The following is a 20,111-nucleotide window of genomic DNA, read 5'->3' as shown; positions in this document are numbered from 1 at the left end:
GCTCTGCTGTTTTCTGCTAGCCTGACTCAGCATACCCTGACATGAGTCTGCTGGTGCCCCTCTACCCTGACCAGCTGGCCCAGTGCTGGTCTTCCCCCTGCTCTGCCCCTCATTTCTGAGCTACAGCCTGCTGCTATCCCAGCCCAGGGCTCCTCCTCCAGTGCCCCTCAACTCCACCCTGCAGCCCCCTGCTCTCAGCTCCTCTCCAGGCTCTGCTCATTATGCTCACCCCTAACTGAGAGCCTCATTCTACCCAGCAGCCCTGATCCAGGATTGCATGGAGCAGGGGCTGCCAGCTGGGCTGAATCAGGTCCTAGTTTTTATTGAAATGACTGAAGTGAGCAGAAATCAGATCCACCAGCGTTGCATTGCTTGTGGCTGGCATCAGGATTCAATTCCAGGGCAAATCCCCACCCTGCCTTGCTCCCGGGGCCCCTGTCACTTCCTCCTACATACCCAGCCCCCCAGCCTGACCCCCCACATCTGACCCACACGTGGGTGTTGGCATCTGGGTGCCTGGGCTGGAAAAGGGCTCCTGGCTTTGATTTCAGGCAGTCCATGAGGGGCAGGGAACATTTTGGCTCTGCCTGCCCCAGCCCCCCTGGTCCTTCCCAGCATCAGCTCAGGCATGGCGGGGCAGTTCACATGCTTTCCGGGAAGCTGGGCAAGCTCCCATCAATCAGAGCAAAGGGTCTCATTAGAGGCCCTCCAGGACCTTGTGTGCGCTTGAGCTGCTGGTGTTGAGCTGGTTGGCACAGCAGCTGGAATTTTGCCAGAGATGAGCTGCCAGGTTATATTTTTACAGAGCCCCAGTATTTATCAGACAGCGCCTCCTAGTGCTGCCAGCTCTGCTCCAGCACGGAGTGGGGAGAGAGGGGTAGCAGATATGAGGCTGTAGGGCCAAGCATCTAACACAGGGGTCCAGATGCAGTGCCTAGTCCCAATGATTGCTACCATATAAGTACTAGGGGACAGACAGACACACACAGATAGATAGATAGATAGATAGACAGACAGACAGACAGACAGACACAGAATAACTGTCCTTCTCAAAGAGACACCCAAGACATGTATCTGCCACCTTCCACTTGGACTGGTTCTGATGCCCCAAATCTGCCAGGATGATCCCCTGCTTCTCACCACCTTCATGGCACCATTTGAGGCTGGGCAATGCCATGGTGCCTTTTCTGCTGGGCACTCCTGTAGCAGTCACATATCTTGCTGGGGTGAAGCCAGGCCACACCGGGACCTGCCACGTCACGAAATCCAGCTGTTTGACAGGGGCTCAAAGTGCCTGCAAGAGAAGACCCTTGAGAGGGATGGCTTTAGGAGGCAGAAATAGTAGCTCTTGTGCACAGCAGACTGACTGGCTGCCCCTACAGCAGTGATTCTCAATCAGGGTGCCTTGAGAATCCTTTCAAGGGTGCCACACAACGTTAGCACGTAAGGTATGCAAACATGAGTCACAAGATAAACCCAGAGTTTTCACACAGGAATCTGTAGTGTTAAAGCCATTCTGATCTGTTGTGGGTTTTCTGAGCTCTTGGCAACAAAAGAATTGCTTTATTATTTTTCTGTAGTCAAAAAAGAGTGAAAATAAGAGTTGGCATTTTTTCAAATTGATCAAGGGGCGCCTCAGGTCTAAGAAAGTTGAGAACCACAGCCCTATAGCAATGTGGAGGGTCACTAGGAACTCTCATCCTCCTGTTCCAGACTGGAGTTGAAGGAACCTCCTACCTAACTGATAACAATATAGGGCTCATGACACAAAAGCCAGCAGTTCTGAGAGTGACGGGTTATTCTCTCAGGAGCCACTCTATGGCTTGGGATGATTTTCCACCAATGCATATTGCTCTCCCTACTTCTAGTCTTTCAGATTTGGACCCAGGAACATTCTCTCTCATGGGTTTGCATGGAGACAGCATGCTTAAAGCTTCTGCTCCCAGAAGTGCACCATCCCAGCCAAGTCTAGCCAGGTCTATCCTGAGCAGACAGTCTTTGTGCCTGTGTATTCAAGTGATTCCAAGAGCTACACATTATGGGTGTGTATTTATAGTTACACACACATGCACACCATTATGGCCAGGGATCAACAGAAAGTGCTGTAACAGTCTCACAAGCCCTTCTCCTTAGTGTGTGGGCAAGTTTTGAGCCTCTGCAGAAAGGCACAATCATTTGGTTGTTGCACGTTCTTTATGGAGAAGCTGTTGCAAGCAATGGGCGTATTTGATGTCTGCCATCATCTCTCCAATAAGAGTCCATTCTGGAGGAACAGTTATTCTGCTGTTGGTCTTGGGCTGAAATTCCTGGAAAAAGGGATTTCCTGCATGCTCTTTGTAACCACCTCTGTTGTGGGGTTGGTGTACATGTGATATCCCCAGATACTGCATTGCTAATGTCCCCTCTGGCAAGAAGATGAACTGCATGGCTTTCTCCACAGAAAAGCATCAAGCAGTATGAGCATAAAGGAGAAGCAAAGTGAGTGCTCCACCGGAGTCCCCATCCACAGATCCCTCCACTGCCCCTGCTCTAGCAGCCTGGAGCCCCCCAAACATGTCAGGCCAGCACCGGGTATGTGCCCAAGAGAAACTGAAAAGTAGTAGTGGAAGCTGCTGTTTGCCTGGCGCATGGGGCACTTCAAGTTTTGGGAAGGCAGAGAGGGTACAGCCAAATGGCAGGAGGCAAGGGCAAAGTTGCCATAACCCCTGGACTCACAAGAAGCCTGGTATACCATCCCTCTGCTGCTGTATGGGGGCAGAGTGGAGAGGCCTTTCAACCACTTCCCGAAGGGAAGAGAAGGGCTGTCATTGAGATCCAAGGGCTGTACAACGGGTTGGGATGGGAAATGAAGGTGCTTGGATCACCTAGGATTCAACTGTGTCCACTGGGATTCAGCTCAGATGCTGGAGCCAGCAGCCCAAATCTACAAACACTTGTAATGCTCCCTACTGTCCAGGGCCTTGTGTCTGATCCCAAAGGTGCCCTTCCAGGGGCACAGTGCTCCCCTCACCCCCCCATGCCCTGCCACCTGTGGAATAGTGTTCCTGCAGCAGGGAGTGGCCTTCTCCAGGGTTTGGAAAGGCCTGGGCACAGAAAATTCACAGTGGTGGGGACTGGAGGTGAGCACAAAGTAGGGAACCATAGCTCCCACAACAAACCCACTCCCTGCAGGGCCAGGCTGTTCTGGGTGTCTCCTGTTGAAATCCTGACACTAGTTTGGAGCATGGACCAGGGCACATGGTGCTGGAAAAATCTGAGCCTGGGACTTGTAGGGAACATGGCTTCTAAGGGAGGAAAGGGCCAGAAGCAACAGCACAGCAGCTCCAAGGGACTAGCCTGGGCTCACCTCCTGCTGTGAGCTACCACACTGGCTCTGTCCACTCAGCAGCACAGCTCTCCTGCCTCCACTCCAGGCATGGGGCTGGCTCTGCCTTTCTCTGCACAAGGGAACGCAGGAGCTGGGACGATAAGTTGAAAGCTGCCGGCACCTAGTGGCTATTTAAGAAACTCCAGAGGGAAGCAGGAGGGTTTGCAAGGGACACTCTGCACTCCTACTGGGCCTAACTGCTGCAGGCTGCTGGAGTTCATTTATTCTGTGCTGCAACTCAGCAATGCCTTTGGGCGCTGGCTCACCCTGTTCAGAGAGCCAAGGTGCCATGTGTCTGTGTGTGCTGCCCCTCTGCTCCCCCCAGGAGATCAGTATAGGCTGTTCCTTAGAGTTGGGGAAACTGAGGCACAGGGGAGCTATGAGTGACTTGTCTCCTTTTGTGAATCAGTGCCTTTGCCTCTGTCTCATTGGGCTGATAGCCATGGATACACTCCCTCCCTGCCCTGCAACTAGGAAATACAAATGGGCCAGGAGTCTGAAATGAGCTTGGGAAATGAAGCAGAGAACAGGGGTGGTTCCTTAAATGGATGTCCCATCATACTCCTCCCCCAACACAGCTCATAGCAGTACACTGGGCCACTTTCCCCAGGGCTGTCTCTCCAGCAGGGTGAAACCTGCTGCACTGGCTCTACACAGCTGTTACACCAACAGGTGCTTCTGTCACCCCCAGCATCCCAGAGCACTCAGTGAACTTTTCACAGGCCCAAGATTTCAGGTTGGCACTTCAACAGTGCCTAAATGTACCAAGAGCCAGAGCCCACCAGAAACCAACCCCCTTCCCCTGTGAGGATGCCAGAGCAACCACGGCCTGGAGCCAGGCCAAGACACCCAGATGACTACAAAGGAAAATAAGCCAAGAGACTGTTTAATAACCACTTGTTTAATACTCATTACCACAGCCCTATGCATGATACAGAAAAAATCCAATCCCAGCAGGTCCCCAGGTGATCCACGTCTCTGAAAGGGCCTCCCAGCAGCATCAGTCTCAGCTTGGCTGGGATGCTCCCAAGGCAAACATGGTGAGGAAGCAGCAGTTTGGGGGAGCTACTGCCTCACTGGGTCCTTAATAGGCAGGCAGAGAAGCCCAGAGATCTCCGAGAGGCTGCATGTCCCTGTCCCATTCCCCAGAGTTTACTGACCGGGTCAGGGGATTTCTGCTGGTTGGCAAGCATTTGTCATAGTCCCCGAGTGGTGCAGAGGAGCCTGCCTTACAGCCCCCTGGCCTTCTGCTTCTGCTTCACCATCTCTGCCAGCTTCTCCAGCGCCTCGGGCAGCCCTTGTCCACTCACAGCACAGCAACCCTGCACGTGCCACTTGTGGCCTTGCAGCTGCCTCAGGCCCAGCACTTCCACTATCTCTGTTATGGGCTGGGCTCTAGGCAGGTCCTGCTTGTTCGCCAACAGCACCAAGGGCACCCCCTGCATCAGATCAGACCCCAGCATGGCTTCCAACTCAGCTCCAGCCTCCCCAAAGCGCTCAGGGTCAGCACTGTCCACCACAAACACCAAGCCATCCGTGTTGGACAGGTAGTGCTTCCACAGGGCCCTGATCCGGTCTTGGCCTCCCACATCCCACAGGGTGAAGGTCACGTTCCTGGTAGGCTCCACCGTCTCCACGTTGAAGCCCAGGGTGGGGATGGTGATGACTGTCTCTTTCAGCTTCAGCCGGTAGATGATGGTTGTTTTGCCGGCGTTGTCTAGCCCCAGCAGGAGGATGCGAGCCTGCATCCCGTAGAAGTTGCTCAGCATCTCCTGGATCCGGCTCAGCAGGATCCCCATGGTGCTGCAAAGTGCCTGTGCAGACCCACGGTCTGCCCGGCGCTGCTCCACATGGGGATTTATTTGCAGCAGCCTCCTCTCCCATTGGTTCAGAGCTGGGGCATGGGGAAGAGAGGGGAAGGGGGGCATGCCCAGGGGATCCCCTCAGACTAGTGCCATGCTGGCCAGGACCTGCTGGAAGTTTTGCCGAGTCCTGCTCTGACATAGAAGTTCTCTTCCAGCCAATCAGGAGACAGCCCAGGAAGCTCCGGGGGACTCCCCAGCCACATCAGCAGGAAGCTGCTGTCAAATCAGTCATCACTGCCGCTTCTCCTCCGCCACTGAGAAATGCATCATGGGAGCTGGCCTGGGCACCTGAAGCAATGCTGCAGTGTGGGGCTGCCTTCTGCTCCAGGAAGGCTTGTCAGCATCCCAGCACCTGCCCTGAGCCTCCCCCTTCCTGCTGCAAGCTGCCTTTGCAGCCGTGCTGTATCCCTGTGGTGAGGTCCTTGCCCCCACAGGGCACCGAGCACATGGGGCAGCGTTAAAGGCTGGTGGCAACTGAACAGAGTTAGGAAACAGACGGGGCCAAATCCTCTGCTGGTGCAACCCCATGAGGCTGCCGTGATTGCCCTAGGGCTCATGGCTGTGGGCTGTGCTGAGGTGGGGCACACCAGGGCTCTGTTCTGGGAAGTACCCCCTGTTCGCTGCTTCATTTCCTGTCTATTTTGATGGCCCCAGGGGGGACGACAGGAGGAGAGCATGCCCATAGCCCCTGTGCCTCAGTTTCCCCAGCTCCCAGGGGCAGCCTGTACCATACACCCGGGGGGAGCACATGAGTGGGGGCAGAGGGAGCAGCTCTATTTCTAGGGGCATGGAGTGCCCAGACTCTGGCATGTGGCACCTTGGTTTTCTCTGAGTGGGGCAAAATGGGGACCTGAGATGTCACCGAGCTGCAGGGTGGAATGCAGGACCTCAGGAGCCTGCAGCAGTCTGGGCCAGGAGAGGCACAGGGCTGCCCTTGCAAACCCTCCCATCTCCCTCCCAAGTTTCCTACATAGCCAGTAAGTACCAGCAGCTTTCAGCTTATCCTCCCACCTGCAACACAAGTTGTGGCAATGCGTGTGGCTGATCACCAGCTGCTGTGCTCCACCCCAGATATGGCTGCATTTCAGCGCTGGGTAAAACACCACTGCAATATCCTGGCTGTGCTCCATCTTCCTAAATCACAGCAGCTGCCTGGCTTCACCTTTTGGCTCCAGACTATACTCCTAGTGACTGAAGGAAAGGGCTCACTCCCAGGACAGGGCATGGCCCTCTCCCCACACTACCGCTGGGAAGCTGCTCTTGCCTCCCAGTGGGCTTTGACCTTGGCAAAGAAAGAGTTGTAGGAACAGGCAAAGCCCAGGCAATGCCCCATCCCCACCCTGAGCAGCCCACACTGGGACATATGGGAGCTCCCACTCCCTGGCCCAGTCAGTGCCTGGCTGGTCTGCTGGCCCCATTGACTCTAAGGGCAGACAGGGGATTAGGGCCTGGAGCAGGGCATAGCACCTGGCATTGCTCATCAACCCCCAGCTGGACTTTGTCAGGAACAGTATGCCAAGCCCTCGCCGCCTCCCCCCCACTGTCCCAGCATTGGGCCACACAGTAGCTATGATATGGGGTGAAGGCTTGGAGGCGCCAGCCTTGACACGATGCCCAAACCCAAACAGGTGCCCATCCTGGCGGAGAATGTGGCTGCTTATCAGCCCTTGGCAGCACTGGCCAGGGCAACTGTTGTGTCTCTGTGGTCGGAAGAGGAACAGAGTGTGCAGGCTGGAGCGTTACAGTGTTTGCTGCTTCAGCCTGAACTCCCTGGGCCCTGATGCTGCCCTGGGTCTGCACCTCTCCAGCCAGGCCCCAGAGCTGGTCACTGAGGGGTTCTCCCTTTGTGCCAGAGTGCCTAGCGTAGAGAGCTCAGATGAGCTTGCCCTGCCCCGAGCTCACAGCAAAGGCCTTGAACTCACAGAAAAGGCATCTATCCCCCCCACGCCCTGCTCAGGAAGAACTGAGGGGTCTACTGTGGGGCCCTCTCCCTTCCCTGCAGCCATCTGCCCTATTCACTCTCCCCTCATCTCCTGGGACAAACACACTGCCTCCAGCCTGGCCCCTGCAGATGCAATGACCCCCTTGCCCTTCTGTGGCCCTTAGTGAGCATAGGGACCAGGCCAGATAAGTCCTTCAGGCACCAGAGCTCCCCAGGACTCTGGATGCCTCTTCCTTCCCCACATCCCAAGAGACCTGCCCTGCTTGCTGGGCCCAGTGGGCAGCATGCTAGGTTTAAGCAGGTATTAGCTCAGGGCTCAGGTTGGTGGACCTAGCTCACTGGGGCCCTCTCCTGGCTCACTGGGGCACCTTGTGGGCTTTGGAAAACTGAGCTTTTGGGTGAGATGGGGGTCTGGACAACCCCAAGGAAATGTTCCCCCAACCCTCCTCTCAGAGACCAGGCTTTCACTGTTTGGGATGGGAAATGTAGGGTCAGCCCCCCAACAAACACACATATACACATGCATGCACATGTGTGTGTGCACACATATACACACATGGGCTCTCTTGCCTTCTCCTGGCTCCATGACCAGCTGCTCGCTCTCTGTGATCTGTGTGTGCAGGAAATCAGCTCTTGGTGCTTCCCCTGCATGGCAGCATTGCAGTTCCTGGGGCAAAGACTGGGCCATCTGCACATACTCAGCTCTGCCAGTGGCCCTCAACCCCAACCCACAACCACCTCCTGCTCTTCTGGCCTTTCTCCCCAGCAAAAAAAGTAACTCTTTTAGACTCCTCTCCTGACCTGTTCATTTCTTGCACAGTATTTTCCTGCCCCACCTCTGTTAAAATCCCTGCCATCCAACCTGCCCAGCCAGACTATGTGACTCTGTTCCCTGTCCTCCAAAACCAGCTTTGTTGCTTCCAGTGGTCTGGAGTCGCTGTGACCTGGTGGTGCCTGAGCAAATAGCTAAACCCCTCTGGATGCCCCTATACCCTGCAAATGAGGCTACTCTGCAGAGGACTGAGGAGGAAACAGACTGATCTCTCCACTGATAACCCCATCCCTCCAGGTGCTCAGCACCCTGCTGAATCAGGCCCTCAGGAAAGTGTTGATGCCAAGCTGGAGACAGGAGACAGGGGCGTGTCAAAGCGGAGTGGAGGACGGGCCATGATAACAACTCAGGGCCAGGTGCCGAAGGTTAGCTCTGAGCAGCTGTGTCTGTGGAGGGCGGCACATTTCTGCCCTGCAAGGCAGACGGAGCGGGAGTGCAGGGGACTGTGACTGAGCCAGCTGGGCAGCCACTTGGCACCAAAGGCAGTCTGTCTGTAGCAGAGCGCTATGGTGGTCCCCAAAGGCAGCTGCCCCTTTCTTCTCCACTGTCTTTGCATCCTGCTGTTCATGGGAACAAGAGTGCCACCCGGCACAGCCCAGTGGTTCTACCTGGGCTCTGATGAAAAGACGACCATCAACCCGTTGACCGCCACGCAGCACCCCACAGAGGAGGGGGAAGGTAGGTGCCTCTGGGGCCTTGCCTGAGCTGTGCTGTGGGGCATGGGGAGAGGAAGGATGCATCTCTGGGGTTGGTGTGACTGAGCAGATAGAGGATGACAGCCTAGGAACCCAGCCACCCCTGCCAACCTGCATGAGGGTGACGTGCAGAGGGAGCAGGGCCTGATGACAAAAGCAGGAGTTGGGAGCCAGGCTGCTTGGGTTCTAGTCCTAGCTCTGGAAGGAGAGTGGGGTCCAGTGGTTAGAACAGTGGGAGTAGGAGCCACAATTTCTAGTTTCTTTTCTCAGCTCTGCCACTGATCCTGTGACCCTAGATAGGTCTTTTCTCCTCTCTGTGACTCAGTTTCCCCATGACTGGCTAAGGCTGAGGCTTGCTCACTCAAGCAGGCATTTTGCACAGTGGGTGGTGATTTTGAGGACCCACCTAGAGCTGTTCTGGGACCTGATTTCCAAGGTGCTGAACACCTCATAGCTCCTCTTCACTTCCCAGGCATGCTCTGTGGACAGCAGGCACCGTGGACAGCAGCTGCCAATACCAGGTCCTCTGTATTACCAGACAAATCAGCAGCTGCCCCGGTACCTGTGTGCCAGAGTGCGCCTGGGATGCTGAGGAGGCTGCGCATCCCTGTAGCCAGACTGTGTTCTAGGTTCTCTTGGCAATCCATGAAGCACACACTTAAACAAGCTTGGCTCCAAGGCATGGGAGCAAAGGTGGGCAGGGAGGCAGTGGGAAAACTCAGACTTTGATTCCCTGGAGGATCCCTGGAAGCCTCCATCTGGATGGGAGCAGGGATCCTGTCCTGCTATACAGCTCTATCCTGAAGCCATATAGCCTACACCCAATGCCTTGATCCTTCGGTTCTGCTAGGACTGGTCGTCCCCATCTGTCCATCCATCCGTCCATTCCCACCACCTGCCACTGGACAGGCTGGGCACAATCTAGACAACACACACAGGTGCTGAGATCACCACAAGAGCATGGTGAGGGGTGTCCCCAAGTGGGACTCTGTCCCATGGACCTGCCCTGCCCCGGGAACAAAGCAGGGTTTCCAAGGCTTCTCCCTCCTAGGAACACTAAGGCTATCACTGGTCCTAAGGAAACAGGTCTGCCCCTCTGTGTCCCCCATGCATTAGACAGGCAAGGACCCAGGGCTCAGCTGATCTAAACAGGTACAGATCCACTATATTGCTCTGCTGGGAAGGCAAGTGTCTCCCCTCACAGTCAGTACTGAGCCCAGTGCCCTAGGATGTTCCTAAGAGACAGTGGGCTGCAGGGGCACCGGCTTTTGGCTACTGTATCTGGAGCCCTTGTGGCCATTAAGGGCTCCAGATGAGAACCCTCATGTCCTGGTGAAACTCCAGCTGCGAGGACTGCTGTGCATTTTGACTCAATGTGGGATTCTTCCCTTGCCCTGAGCTGCTGTGGGGCACAGCTGCCCAGGAGCTGATGTGGTCCACTCCAAGGGGGGTAGCAGCACAGTCATCACAGAACCCAGGAGTCCTGACCCTTGCCTGCTGCTCTAACCTTTGTGCTCCTGCCTGTCTGAGGTGAAAGATGCAGATTCAGGCTGAGCAGTGCTGCCAGAGACTCAGGCCAAAGGGCTGACTGACAGGACAGACACAGATCTCTGGGGTCTCTACAAAGGTGGGCTACCTGGTGGGGGAAGCCATGCCACAGATCCTCAACCCAATCCTCTCTTTGCTTTTTCAGGCTGGGCTGCTGGTGATGCAGAGCCAACAAAGAAAATCCTGCTAAGCAAACCCCCGCTGGTGACCCCAAGGAGAAAGGCACAAGCCACCAAGGTGGGTGAGATGCATGTCTGCCCAAGAACACACAACCAGGTGCTTTGGTCAGGGGCAGCCACTGAGTAAGGAGTGTGTGTGTGCTTGTGTGTGTGCATGTGCATACACACTTGTGTGTTTATGAATGTGGGTGGGTGTCCACGGGTCTGGGTGACTGTGTGTTCCTTAAAAGAAAAATGTGTGTCAGACATGCTTGGGAGAATGGGGGAGGGTGCATGTGTAATAGTCATTGCAACTGCATGCACTGAGCTGTGGCAACAGCAGGTCATAGGTCTGAACGCATGGAAGGCGAGTATGTTTGTGCAGTGTCTGTGCCTGTCAGGTGTGTTGGGAAGAATATGTGAGAGGGCAAGGGAAAAGGTTCATTACTATGTGTATGTGGTGGGGGGACCATGTGCAATGTGCAGGGGGGAAATGAAGCAGGATGTAGGGATGGGAACAGGATTGAGTCAATTAAGTAGGGCATAGGTGCGTGTCTATGGAGGATACACGCGTGGGCACTTGGGTTTGTGTGCAGGTGCCTGTATGTGCATGTGGCTATCTAGGTATATGTATAACGTGGGGGGTGTATAAGCATAGAGGTTTATGGATGGGGCTCAGGATACATGGTTTGGTGCATTTATTGGTATGTGATTGTACATGAATAGATGTGGGGTGGCACAGGGGTGTATGGCTGGGCATAGGAGGCATGGGAGGTTGGCCTGGGACATGAAGCTTAGCTTGGCTGCTGTGCATGTATCCCAGGCAGCTCAGACCAAACCAGACCCAACACCTGGCAAGGCTAAGCTAGGCTAGGACTGTGTCCCATCCCTCCTGCAGGTGGGCCAGTGTAATGCTGAAGGGCAGGACAGGGAGGCAGGGGCTGTGGGACTAAGTCCCAGCGCTGTTTGCTCAAGTCCCTCTCCAACTGCATTCTGCCAAGCCAATTCGTCTACCAGGCCAATGCTGCTTTTGTTGACTTCAGGCCTCCGAAGCATCTTCCCTTCAAGCTGTTTCCTGTGCCCTTGTCCTTCGTCCTTATCTCTTCCCCCTGGCCCAGTGGTGCCAGACACAATAGGCTGCATGGAGAGAGCTCCAAGTCCCTGGCACTCTCCTTCTTATCTGACCCCACTCTTCCCTCTTCCCCCCCGCACCGCCCCAATCCTGTTACAGTCCAACACTCATCAGTTCAGCCCTTTTCCTGATTAAATGCATTTTTGCTGCTGCTTTTCTGGCTTTTGGACTAGATCTTCTGGGAACTCCCTTCCCCTCCAGCCCCTCCCTGCTGCAGAGTCTGTCCCAAGGACCTCATGGCAGGAAGGCGCCAAGTCCAACCAGAAGGGCCTTGGTATATGTGACAATACAGACCCCATGGGGAGCTGGGATCAGAGGCTCTACAGATTCTAGTCACTTTGCTCCCTCTGCATGGAGAACCCAGAGTGGTGTGGCTCGCCCCATCTAGGACCATGGCCTGCACTGCCCCAAGTAGAACAGGCACCTTGGACCCCCAGCAGGACTGAACCTGCAACCACACTCACCAGGGCAGCAGTGTCCCCTGTGGGTGAGTGAGCGGAGGGTGGGTGGGTGAATGAAGCCTGAAGTCCTCTTTGCTGCATGCCCTACATTCTCCATCCACCACCCCTGTCTATTATAGAAGCCTCCAGCGTCAGCCAGGGGGAAACCATCTTCACATACCACCGCTTCACTGGGGACCTTCGAAGGGAGTGCTGAGGAGGAGGAGTTTCTGCAGATCAAGGTAGCGGTGGAGGTACCTGGTGCCACAGGGCAGCCAGAAGCAGAGGGGGGCTGGTTATCCATCATCATCTCTACCTATACACAGTTCCACAAGCTGCAGGAGGAGCATTCAGGCTCTATCCACCCTGCACGTCCCTTACTGCCCCAGCTCTGCCACTGCTATGAGCATCTGAATTAGACAAGCTCCCCACAACATCCCAGGGCTCCTTGGTGCTCTGTGCCAGGCCCTGGCTCTCACCCATCTGTCAGAACAGGCTGCAGTCCCTGCCACGCTCCTGGCAGCCAATAATTCCCCTCTCTTCATCTTCCTAGACAACCACAGAAATGACAGCAGCTCGGAGGCCTTCCGGTGCCACTGCTGAAGTGAGTAAACTGAGGAGCATGCCCCAAGACAAAAGGAACACATGGCTCCAAAAGGGGAGAGACAAAGACTAGAGACTTTGTGTGTAGGCTGGAGACTTTGTGTGTCAACAGTCACCAGGCATCAGTCCTCCACCCCCAGACCTGACCATAACAGGTGGATTTGAGCTGGTGGACTCACATTCCAAGGGGGCAGGTTTTGTCCTGGTTATGGCATCTTTTCCAGCAGTGCTTCCTGCTGCCTGGGCCCTGGTGGGGGCAGAAGGAAGGCTGTGTAGATGGCTTGGTGCTCAGTCTCTCTCTGTCTTTCTCACAGGTAATAAGAGGGCCAAAGCCCACCCCTCTGAAGGCTGCTACAACTCGCCAGGTGCATATGGAGACAGGGGTGTCCTTGCCTGTCTTGGGGCTGAGCAGGAGGTGGCAGCTGTTGTCTCTGCCTGTCTTCTTGCTGGGGGAAGAGGTGTCTCTGCCTGTCAGGGTGCTGACTTAGATGCAGACTGCCATGGCCCAAGCAGGGGGGGCTGCATAACAGAGGGCAGCAAGGAGCTGACATGGGTGCACATAGCATTCGAGGGCAACCCTCTCCTTATCTGTTCTCAGTCAGCTCCAGAGCTACTGACCTCTGCACTTTCTCAGAGCCCAGCCAGGGCAGACCCCGCTGGCAGGAGGGCAACCACCTCCTAACACTGGGGCTGCTGCAGGGAGGAAGCCACTGGAGTAAAGGGAGGCAGAGGCTGCAGCAGCAGACTGCAGGGCCTGGTGGTTTTCCATCCCAGCCCCAGCCCTCTCTCTGCTCTCCTGCTTCCTGACACCCGACCCTTCCAAACTCTCCGCCAGGTCTCTCAGGTGGGGGGCTGAGCTGGCACTGCATGCTGCTTATTACCCATCAGTGGCTGCATCACTGACACTTGGTTCTGTCCCCTAGAAAGGAAACCACTCACAATGTGTGTGCCCGGCTGTCCCAGGCCCTCCTGGCCCAAAGGTAGGTCCCCTTTAGCAGGTAACAGTGATGATTACAATGGCTTTTATCCACCTAGGGCAGCTCCAGGCACAGCAGGGTTAGGGAGGCCCTGGCATGAGTGGGACTGTGTGACCCCCCTAGAGCTGTGCTTTAGAAAGCCTTGGCAGGTTTCTGAGACTCACAAACTGTTTTCCTCCCTGGACAGAAGGTTTTTTAAGGGAGGTTTAAAGTAAAATCCAATCATTCCCATCACTCTCAGGGAGTCCGACAAGATCTCTCATGCAGCCAATGGGATTCCTTCCCCATGAACTCCAGAGGGATCAAACGCACCTCTGGGAGCAGAAAGCATGAGTAGATACTGTGTGAGCAGATACCCTATGCAAGGCAGTCATAGGCTCCCAACCCTTTGATATGGCCTGGGCATTAGAGAGCAACAGAGATGTGCTGTGTCTGTGCATTGCACAGGCATATTGTCCTTGGGCCTAGGCCCATCTTGGAAACTGTTGTCTGAGCCCAGTGTGCACCTACTCCAGTTCTGTCCTGGACCTAGAACCCAAGTGGGTTCAGCTATCAATAAAGCAGTTTCCTCCTTCCCCAAAATCATAACCCCCCAGCGGTTCTGGGATACTGAGGCTTGATAACAAATCAACATTTGCTGATACTTCCCTGGTCCAAAATGGTGGCCCCACTGCGAAGGCCTTGAAAAGCTGGCATGGGGCAGGGGTGCCATGCAGCTGGCACTTCAGCGATGGGCTGGCACAGAGCAAAGGTGACAGTAAGCACAGCCCAGGGCCCTACGAGCCATGTTGTTTCTTTATCCCAACAGGGAGACAAAGGCGACCGGGGATCTCCAGGAGCGAGAGGTTTGCCTGGATTTTCTGGAGAGAGAGGCCAAGTGGGGAACCCAGGTCAACAGGGTTCCCAAGGACCCCCAGGTTCCCCCGGACCTCCAGGCCCTCCTGGGCCCCCAGGTGTGCCTGGATTGGCAGATGTCACACAAGGACTGGTCATATCTGAGAATGAGGTGAGGGCTGGTGGGCAGCAAGGGAGCCCCGCAGAGAGCATCCCAGGGCCTCCAGCTTATGTTTTCTGCCTGCAGAGCTGGGCTTGGCCACTTCCTTCTTGAGGGAGAAATTAAAGGAACCAGGGGCCAGAGACAGGAAGAGACCAGAGTTCCCCTGGGAGGGCAAGAGCCTGGCAAGCGCTGGCTGCAGGCCCCTAGTGGGCTTGTAGTTCAGGGCCATTCCTGCAGATTAGAGAGCAGGGGGCAGCACAGTTGCAGTGGTGACTGTCATGGGGGGCAAAATGGATTCAATGCATGCATGCAGTGGGGGCAGGGTGGGGACAGTGAAAGCAGCAGTGATGGCAGGGTGGGGGCAATGAGGACAGAGTATGCAGTGGGGACAGTGTGCACCAAGTGTGCACTGAGAGGGAAGGGTGGGGATGCTGGGACCTGGGGGGTGGAAACGTTCGGTGCTGTCAGTTCGGTAATGTCTCTGCTCTACCTCCTCTCTCTCCTCTCAGCTGAATAAGCAGCTGGGTTTGCCTGGCCTGGCAGGGCCGCCAGGACCTCCAGGTGCTCCTGGCTTCCCAGGACCCCCGGGACCCCAAGGCTACCCAGGGCACGAAGGTGAACCAGGCCCTGAGGGACTCCCAGGGAAAAAAGGCCAACCAGGGCCCCCAGGGCCAGCAGGAGCCCCAGGCCTGCCGGGACCACCGGGACCCATCGGACCACCAGGCTTCCAAGGCAATCCTGGGCTTGAGGGGCCTGCGGGGCCTCCAGGCTCCATCGGGGCTGATGGACCTCCAGGTCCTCCAGGATTCCCAGGGTCACAAGGACTTCCAGGGATCCCAGGGATTGAAGGGCCCCCTGGCCCACCAGGACCTCTGTCTCCCCCAGGGAACCCAGGGTCACCAGGAGAGCCAGGATTCCCTGGGCCAAAGGTAAGATCCCATTGCAACTGAGCCAGGGCACATCCTGGTCCCAGACCCCTGCAAGCCAGGAGCCAGCACAGGGGAGGCTTGGCCCCAGGAAACTTAAGACCACCACGGGGAGGGAAGAGGGCAGCCCATGGGCCACTGAACAAAAGATAGTACTCATCACACCATGAGAGCAGGTGCTTTCTCTCAAGGGCAGCATCATCTAACGGGTAGAGCCCAGTGGAGCAAGGGGTGAACAGCAGTCTGAAAGCCCAGGCTCTGTTCTTACTGGTGCCCTTGCATGGCCAAAAGTTATCCCCCCAGCTCCATACCTCTGTTTCCCCAGAGGCACAGCAGGCATACTGATGCAGCCCACATGCCCCCAGGGTCTGCTCCCCAGGGTTTGCTGACTGCTGGGTTGCATTAAAAGGGCAGGTGAGATGGGTTGTTTGTGACCTGTGCTCTGTGTCATCTATGTGTTGTGTCTCGCCAGGGTGAGAAAGGAGATTTTGGACCGCCAGGCAGACCAAGCAGCCCCTGTCTGAAGGGAGAGAAAGGCTCCCAGGGTCTACCTGGTCCCATGGGGCTACCTGGACCCCCAGGGGACTACAGGGTGAGTAGGAATGAACTCAGCTGATTCTCACTAATTTTGGGCAGTGCACTGAGCCCCCAGGGACATAACTGGGAGCTCCCTCATCATATCGGGTCTTGGGGTGAGGTGAGGACTGATGTGCTCGACCCTACCGTATGGGAGTCACTTGATCCTGTGCATATCGCTGCCAACTGCTTCCATAAAGGTGCAGACATGGGAGTGTTTCACACACACAAAGCAAAATGAATGGTGACACCAGCTAGGGGCAGTCATACCTCCAGTGCCATAACAGAGGCATCAGCAGTAGCGATGGGATTGGGAATAGCCCAGTTAAAATTCTCTTCCCTTTGCAGTGTGACCCACACCATCCAGGGCACTCCAGATTCACTGGTCCACCAGGTCCCAAGGTGAGTATGTCAGTCCTGGCATACAAAGGAGAGCACCCCGCCACTGCTCCCCTGCCCACTGCCTGCAGCACAATTACCCCATAGCACCAGGCTGGGACATTAGAGTCAGCACTGTCCACAAGAGGAGAGCACCCCTACCAAGCCCCCAACCTGCTCCATGCAATGCACATGCCCTCCCTGCTGCACTGAGGCAATGGGGTCAGTGCTGCCTGTGAAGGGAGAGCAACCCCTGCAAGATCACTGCTAAGTCTCTCCACAGCCTGTGTTTTTGTGCATACAGGCATTGAGTGTGCTTGAGGGGCCCCAAAAGCCTAGGAGACAAGACCCTGGAAGGCAGGAGGAAAAATCTAAACGCCCATCTGCAGGGTGTGAAAAACAGCCCTGCCACCTTCCAGTGCACCCTACCCCACCACTCCAGAGGACTCCCCTCTGTTCCACTTTCCCTGCCATCCCCTGAGCATTGCCCAAATGTAACTCATGTGTTTCTGTTTCTTTAAGTCAGGTCAGACACCCCAAATCTCTGGTGCAAAACCCACCAGATCATGGGCAGCACTTGATGGTTCCCTGCCCTGCCCCAGGTGTATTTCTGCTCTGTGTAGTATAGCTGCAATAAACCCTTGGGCTCTACCGACTTCACTACCGGGAAGTGTCTTCCACTTTTAGCCCTTTATTGTCACTGTCTTATGCCACAGGTAATGGGGTGCTTGCGGAGAATTACAACAGAATGTATTTCTACTCTTCTGTGCCTTGGAAACTGGGAGTGAGGATGAAAGCTGTACAAAAAAAACAGTTTTTTTCTGTTTGCTGACCAGCCCCAAAAAATAAAAAAAGGGATAGTGAGGGGTGCGGAATCAGTTTGGATTTACTCAAAATGAAAAAAAAAAATCATTTTTTTCTGGAGAAACAAAATAAATGTTTAAGGCCCTATACAAAGCTTCATTTAATTTCAAATGAATCGATTTGTTTGTAATTCAATTTGGGTTAACTTACTGAAATGGCACATTCTTAAACAATCAAGACCCTGCCTTTAAAAATGCTGAACTGGAATATTTCAACTTTTGCAAAATAGATAAATTAATAAAAATCCAGGTTTCTCTTGATCAAAACAATTTGATGAATTTGACACACCTTTGTGAATAGTTTGGTCAAACCACAGAGCCAATTTTTCTATGGAAAAAAACTGTAAGTGAAAAATTACTCCTAATTTGAATCAGGACTGATAGTCCTTTTTTATTTTTTAACTCCAACATCAGTCTTGCAGTGGAACCCAAGGCAAGTTGCTTTTGGTTCTCTACACTGGGACACTTACGAAAGCTATCTCATTGATTACAGGTGTGAATTCAAAGGGGATTAACTAAAATTAAATTAAACTTCCATGTGGATACTTATTCAGAATTAAAGTGGTCCTAACTCATTTTAGTTTAATTCACTTCCAAAGTGAATAGAGTTATTGAATTAAGGCTCTTCTAGTGCTTTAATGTAGATTAACTACTTGCCTTTACATTCATGCTTTTAGTTCATTCATATTACCTTTCCTGAGTGTCCATGTTTCCCAACTCTGTCTCTCTGTGCTTTAGCTTTCCTAGCAGTCTAACAGGGCAGATAGCCCTTCCTGGAGAGATGAGGTGAGTGAAGTCCCCTGAGATATGCTGAGATGGTCTCCTTTTCTTGCAGGGTGAAAAGGGAGACCCAGGAGAGCAGGTTTGTAGCTGTGGAAATGCAATGGTACCCCCAGCCTGCTTGGGAACTCTGGGGGTTACCAGCTGTTTATTCCTTTCTTTTTATACCTTAAACATCCCCGGTAGTGCTGGGGCAATGGGTGCCTGGCAAGATACAGGCAACCACTGGAAAGGTTACCCATGGTGCCTCCATCTTGAGAGGCATCATCATCCATTACTTGAGATCACCCACCTCTGCCAGGGCCCCTGTGTCTTGGCCTACAGTTGCCATTCCAAAGTTGGGCCTGTCCTAATAACCTACTACCACTGTGGTATTGTACTGTCAGGAACAAAGTCAGTGTGACAGATTGAGACCTGCCAAATTCATTTCACCTGTTATCTCAGCAAGAGTTCCAGAGCCAAAGTGTTGGTGCACTGAGTCCCTGAGCCCCAGCTGCACCTGCATGTGTGCACACGTACAGACTAGTGCACTGAGTGAGCCCCCGAGTCTCCCAATGGAGTGCATTTACCCCCAAGAGCAGAAGGACCTATACAAAGAGTGGGGCATGATGCTAGTACTAATGCCCCTCTCTGACGGCTCACCCAGGGATGCCATATCTGTTCTAGAGAGGAAGGCTTCATGCCAAGCTACGCTCCCATGTCTGGTTCCAGTTCCTGGGTGCCCCTGATGTACAGTGAGGTTTCCCCTACATAGCTTGCATGTTCCTTGGATTGTTGCCAAGGTGATGAGATGAAGGGCATAGGAGCGCTGTCAGGACAGGGAGCAACCTCTTTCTTCCACCACACCTGGCTGGATCCCTCCAAGCTGGACACTGCCCTGCACCTCTGCATAGGATAATACCTGCCCTAGCAACTTTGTTTACTGCTCAAAGCAAAGTGGGACCTCCCAGACCAGACAGGGGAGACAGCTCTGGAGGAAATAAGAGAATGGAAGGAGGGATGGGCACATGTTCCCTCTAGTTAAGTGGCTCCTTCCCTCCCTGACCTGCAGCCAATCTATCCGTAATAGCTTTCTCCAATGTTCTCTCTCCCCTCTGCAGAATGGCAAAGTAGAAGCAGAAATTTATGGAGCTGTCGTCTCTCATGTGAGTTGTGGCCTAGTTATTGTCCTCACTGCCCCTGTAGCTTTCTCTTGATTTCCCCAGCAGAGCCCAGGAGGGGCTCTCCTGGCGCAAGTTGTGTCCAGACTTTCCTTCCTTGATCACTGAGAGACTCAGAGATTGATTTATGCTGTTTGAAGCAGAAGAGTGACCCTGCCAGATGGTTATCAGAGATTAGAAAACCAAGAGGAGGGTATAATGGGGTAAGAGAAACCTGAACAAGCAGAGGGAGAGGGTGAAGTGAACAGGGCATGGGAAGCCTTACCAAGTGCAAGAAGGCAGCACGAGGTCATTGAGGGACCCCTGACACGGCTTTATGAGCACTCATGGTGATCTGGTGTGGTGCCAGAGGACTGGAAGAGGGCCAATGTGGTTCCCATCTTCAAAAAAGGGATGAAGGAGGACCCGGGGAACTATAGGCCAATCAGTCTTACCTCGATCCCGGGTAAGCTTTTTGAGATAATTATACTGGCGCATGTCCACAAGGGGCCAGCAGGGCAGGTTATGCTTACGGGCAACCAACACGGGTTCATCAGAGGCAGGTCCTGTCAAACCAACCTGGTGGCCTTCTACGACCAGGTCACCAAATCCTTAGATGCAGGGATGGCAGTGGACATAGTCTTTCTGGACTTTAGGAAAGCCTTCGACACTGTCTCTCACCCCATTCTCATTACAAAACTGGGGGACTGTGGTGTCGACACCTACACAGTCAATTGGGTCGCCAACTGGCTGGAGGGCCGCACCCAGAGAGTGGCGGTGGATGAGTCATTTTCGACTTGGAAGGACGTGGGCAGTGGGGTTCCGCAGGGCTCGGTCCTCGGGCCTGCACTGTTCAACATCTTCATCAGTGACTTGGACGAGGGGGTAAAAAG

At 54.3% G+C, this 20,111-nt stretch overlaps 2 protein-coding genes across 5 annotated transcripts in view; one reads left to right on the top strand and one right to left on the bottom strand.

The window, feature by feature from the left end:
* Window positions 1-4,269: 4,269 nt before the first annotated feature.
* Window positions 4,270-5,335, bottom strand: LOC109320423 (ADP-ribosylation factor 1-like). The gene has a single exon (XM_019550513.1). The coding sequence runs from the start codon at window positions 5,293-5,295 to the stop codon at window positions 4,597-4,599; it is 699 nt and encodes a 232-aa protein (XP_019406058.1). The 5' UTR covers window positions 5,296-5,335; the 3' UTR covers window positions 4,270-4,596.
* A 3,059-nt stretch (window positions 5,336-8,394) lies between these two features.
* Window positions 8,395-20,111, top strand: part of LOC109320312 (collagen alpha-1(XVIII) chain-like) — a 27,689-nt gene continuing 15,972 nt past the window's right edge. For 3 of the 4 annotated variants that reach the window (XM_019550354.1, XM_019550353.1, XM_019550352.1), the window contains exons 1-12: window positions 8,395-8,684; window positions 10,395-10,486; window positions 12,120-12,221; window positions 12,533-12,583; window positions 12,897-12,947; window positions 13,506-13,562; window positions 14,368-14,565; window positions 15,066-15,485; window positions 15,955-16,074; window positions 16,407-16,460; window positions 18,135-18,161; window positions 19,180-19,224. In XM_019550354.1, the coding sequence (XP_019405899.1) occupies window positions 8,513-8,684; window positions 10,395-10,486; window positions 12,120-12,221; window positions 12,533-12,583; window positions 12,897-12,947; window positions 13,506-13,562; window positions 14,368-14,565; window positions 15,066-15,485; window positions 15,955-16,074; window positions 16,407-16,460; window positions 18,135-18,161; window positions 19,180-19,224 (1,389 nt within the window). In that variant the 5' untranslated portion in view covers window positions 8,395-8,512. The remainder of the gene's footprint in view (window positions 8,685-10,394; window positions 10,487-12,119; window positions 12,222-12,532; window positions 12,584-12,896; window positions 12,948-13,505; window positions 13,563-14,367; window positions 14,566-15,065; window positions 15,486-15,954; window positions 16,075-16,406; window positions 16,461-18,134; window positions 18,162-19,179; window positions 19,225-20,111) is intronic. The other variant, XM_019550355.1, reaches the window with a different exon arrangement.

This window comes from Crocodylus porosus, unplaced genomic scaffold, assembly GCF_001723895.1.
Source record: "Crocodylus porosus isolate Cpor-Errol unplaced genomic scaffold, CroPor_comp1, whole genome shotgun sequence".
Taxonomy (NCBI): Eukaryota; Metazoa; Chordata; order Crocodylia; family Crocodylidae; genus Crocodylus; species Crocodylus porosus.
Note: the sequence above shows the minus strand (reverse complement) of the source record. Positions and strands in the feature narration are given on the sequence as shown.